This window comes from Triticum aestivum, chromosome 3B, assembly GCF_018294505.1.
Source record: "Triticum aestivum cultivar Chinese Spring chromosome 3B, IWGSC CS RefSeq v2.1, whole genome shotgun sequence".
NCBI classification, from domain to species: Eukaryota; Viridiplantae; Streptophyta; class Magnoliopsida; order Poales; family Poaceae; genus Triticum; species Triticum aestivum.
The window spans coordinates 848,057,432-848,061,717 of NC_057801.1; the positions used below are offsets into that span (position 1 = coordinate 848,057,432).

A 4,286-nucleotide genomic window follows, 5' to 3' on the forward strand; every position below is an offset into this window, starting at 1 on the left:
CCACTCCTTTGCACTACATTACTGGAGGTGACATTTTCCTATGTCTCTATGTTGTAACAAGCCTGCTGCTTGCATAGTTAATGGATTTTTTATTTAAATTTATCGCTGCTTAGTGCTTTGTTGGAATTGTTCACCCAAGATTCTTATATATAGTATGAGCGTATGTAGGCATACTTAGCTTTGCTATTCCATTTTTTCTGGCGCATAGAAATAAGAGTATTGTCCAGGTTAGGTATTCAATTGAGTATGGTATTTGGATTGCTATCAGAATGTCTTTTCTATGCATGTGATTTCTCACATCTGGTTATAATATTTGTGAAGACGTGCATTGCACGTGCACTTGGAAGCGGGCCCGTGGCCCGCGCTGGACGGTGCCGACGCCGACCCGAGCCACCTCGTTCGCGTATTCTTGGAGCTGTGGCTGGTCGATTTACATGAAATTAATTCCCTCAGTTCTGGTGGCAAATATAATACATATAATCCATATTGTTATGCACTAGCGTGTATGTGTGAAATAGATGGATTATGGTCCCGTACCCAATAAGATGGATATGTGTGTGTGTGTTAGAGAGAGAGGGAGAGGGGGATAGAGAGTGAGGAAAAGGGAGGGAGAGTGTGTGTCTGTCTGTGTGAGAGGATTTGATGGTAAAAAAGATCGTCAATGTCGTAATATTGAACTCTTAAAGTTAATGTGGCCCCGTTGCAACGCACGGGTGTTCTTCTAGTTGTAATGTAATTAACCATCTGGCTAATATTTTGTATTAATGATTTGATTTTCAAATGGATTCGGTGCTAGTTTTTCAACTTGTTTTTGCATTAATGGCTATATGATTTATTCGGTGTGAACAATTTTCTACTTAATTCATTAATTGTCTTATTAACTAGAAAATTAGCCACTTCTAATTATCTGTAGGCCTAATTAACAATCTTTATATTCATGAATCGATTTTCAAATTGATTCAATGCAAAAATATTCCTATTTAACATGATCTAATTAATTGCACATTTAATCATCTAATTAATTACATTAATGGCTTGATTTTTAAATTGATTCGCACTCTGTGTCTATATTTTTGCATTAGTGGTTGTGTGCGGACGACTATGTACAGATTCACCTGTAATACTCCCTCCGTTCCTAAATGTAACTCTTTTTAGAGATTTTAATACGGACTACATACGGATGTATATAGACATATTTTAGAGTGTATATTCACTCATTTTGCTCTATATGTAGTCCGCATTAGAATCTCTAAAAGGATGTATATTTAGCAAGGGAGGGAGTAGTAGAGATGCATATATATGTTGAGGCCACAGATTGCAATTAAGCTGTAACATGGTGAGAAGCCAGCACCGAACCAACGAGTGAAACAATGGAAATAAGCCTGGTGCTGATCGTTGTTGTGTTGTGCTCCAGTGCTGCTACCCTAGTTACTTGTAGTAGCGCGGGGTTCCACATGGAGCTCACCCATGTTGATGGCAAAGGGAGCTACACCACGGCGGAGCGCGTGCAGCGCGCCATGGCCAGCAGCCGGCAGCGCCTGGCGTCCTTTGCTGACGTGAGCATGCCCGTCCACTGGAACACCAGCCAGTACATCGCTGAGTACCTGATCGGCAACCCACCGCAGCGCGCGGAGGCCATCGTCGACACAGGCAGTGACCTCATCTGGACGCAGTGCTCCACCTGCAGCCTCAAAGGATCTTGCGTCAAGCAGGGCCTGCCCTACTATAATGCGTCCAACTCAGACAGCTTCCATCCCGTGGCATGCAACGACACCTTGTGCTTGGCCAACCTCGAGCACTCCTGTGCCAGGGGCGGCAGCTGTGCTTTCGGGGCCTTCTATGGTGCCGGCGTCGCCAGAGGGTCCATTGGCACTGAGGTCTTCGCCTTCCAAAACAGCACGGCTAGGCTCACGTTCGGCTGCGTCGACTCGCTGATGATCACTCCGGGGTCCCTCCACGGAGCGTCCGGTCTCATCGGCCTTGTCCGCGGCCCCCTGTCGCTCATCTCTCAGGTGGGCGCCAAAAAGTTCTCTTACTGTCACACCCCCTATCTCCGCAGCAACGCCACCGCCGGTGCCAGCAGCCATCTTTTTGCCGGTGCCTCGGCGAGCCTTAGCGGCGGCAGCCCTGTGATGTCCATGTCTTTCGTACAAGTCCCAAAAAAGTACCCATTCTACTATGTCCCACTCATGGGGATAAGCGTGGGACACACAAGACTGTCCATCCCACCGACGGTGTTTGCTCTGAAACAAAACGGCAGCGGCGGGGTCATTATCGACTCAGGCAATCCCACTACGGCTCTGGCCCATGGGGCCTACTGGCCCCTAAGCAAGGAGCTCCGGAGGCAGCTGAACGGGAGCCTCGTGTCGCCACCCGAAAACAGTGGAATGGACCTGTGTGTGGCGGTGGCACACGAAAAGACAGTGCCATCCATGGTGTTCCACTTCAGTGGCGGCGCGGACATGGTGCTGCCGCCGGAGAACTACTGGGTGCCGCTGGACAATTCCACGTCATGCATGGTGATGCATACATCCAACGGCATGAGCGTCATCGGCAACTTCCAGTTGCAGAACATGCACCTGCTCTACGACCTTGCCAAGGACGAGCTATCTTTCCAAACAGCCGACTGCAGTTCACTGTGATCACACGTCCGTTCTCCGGGAACTCATAGCTCGCGTGGCTAACAGGGATGGACAAATTTCTTATGACCGCTTGTTTCAAGCTATTACCCTGTCGCTTAATAAAAATTGAAGCTAGCTCAATTAGTACAACGTTTGGACCTGTTGGTGATAGATTCAATCCTTACATCGTTGGTTTTTTTTAGGGATTACGTCGTCGGTTCTAATCAGACAGGATCCCGGAATTCTTTTTTTTTCTTTCTGCTAATGGAGCAGGCCCAGCAGCTCCACCATAGGCTAGGGCGAACACAGGGTAATCCAAAAGCCCAGACAGATTAGAAAATCAATAATTAAGAAGTACTCTTTACAAAGGTCACTCTTATGGAAGCTACTAGTTGACGAGCGCTCCTTCGGAAGCCTCACAATGATTAGCATCACTTGGCGCACTCTCAGCCGCCCACCACGTGTCGCGCTATGGACGCTCAATCCGGATTTTTTTTTCACACGCGTTTTCGGCCTTTGAAAAGGTTTTTTGGACGTTTCAATTTTCCACCAAGCTTCCTTAGCTTTTGGACCAAAAAATCACAAAAAATATATTTTTGCCCACAAAAACACGTTTCATTTTTCTTTCTTTCACGAGAGTTACGGTTTTGCTTCCGAGGCACAGTTTTGCTTTCGCCAGAGTCACGGCCGTGCCTCTTGGAAACAGAAAAAAATGCATTTTCTATTTTTTCCTTCCGCGAGAGGCACGGTTGTGCTTTCGCGAGAGTCATGGCCGTGCCTCTCGGAAATGAAAAAAACGTTTTCTGTTTTTTCTTTCGGCGAGAGACACGGTTTTGCTTCCACGAGCGGCACGTTTGTGCTTTCGCAAGAGTCACGGCCATGCCTCTCGGAAACAAAGAAACACATTTTGCATTTTTTTACCTACTGCAAGAGGCACGTTTGTGCTTTTAGCGGGAGGCACGGCCCTCCCTCTCGGAACCGAGAAAAAAAATGCGTTTTCTATTTTGTTTTCTTCCGCGAGAGGCACGGTTTTGCTTCCGCGAGAGTCACGGTTTGAAAGAACTCCCTCCCGCCGAAATCATAAGTGGCGCGCTGCATGTGCACCACTTGTCGCAACCTGGGAGTTTTTCCTTTTTTCGTAGATCTGTTTATTCAAAATGTTTTATCTCTTAAACAGTGCGTCCAAATCTCGAACCGCTTTCGCCATTGGATTCCTCGCGTCGAGATCTTCAAAACTAGATCTCATGTTGATAGGTTTTGTTGAACTTTTTTTTCACGAAAAAACCGAACAAAAAACTGACGAAAAACCAAACCGGAAACACGGGTTTTTTTTCCATTCCGAAAGAGGCACGCCCGTGCCTCTGACGAAAGCACAACCGTGCCTCTGGCGGAAGCAAAACCGTGCCTCTCGCGAAAAAGAACAGAAAATGCATTTTTTTCCTTTCCGAAAGAGGCATGCCCGTGCCTCTCGAGAAAGCACAACCATGCCTCTGGCGGAAGCAAAACCGTGCCTCTCGCGAAAAAAAACAGAAAACAAGTTTTTTCCCTTCCCGAAAGAGGCACGCCCGTGCCTCTCGCGAAAGCAAAACCGTGCCACTGGCGGAAGCAAAACCGTGCCTCTCGCGAAAGAAGAAAAAAAACAGAAAACATGTTTTTTCCCTTTCC

General features: G+C 47.2%; 1 protein-coding gene across 1 annotated transcript; it reads left to right on the forward strand.

Moving 5' to 3' along the window:
* Positions 1-1,370: 1,370 nt before the first annotated feature.
* On the forward strand, positions 1,371-2,642 carry LOC123067091 (aspartic proteinase nepenthesin-1-like). Its single transcript, XM_044490034.1, has one exon. The coding sequence runs from the start codon at positions 1,371-1,373 to the stop codon at positions 2,640-2,642; it is 1,272 nt and encodes a 423-aa protein (XP_044345969.1).
* The last annotated feature ends 1,644 nt before the right edge of the window (positions 2,643-4,286 follow it).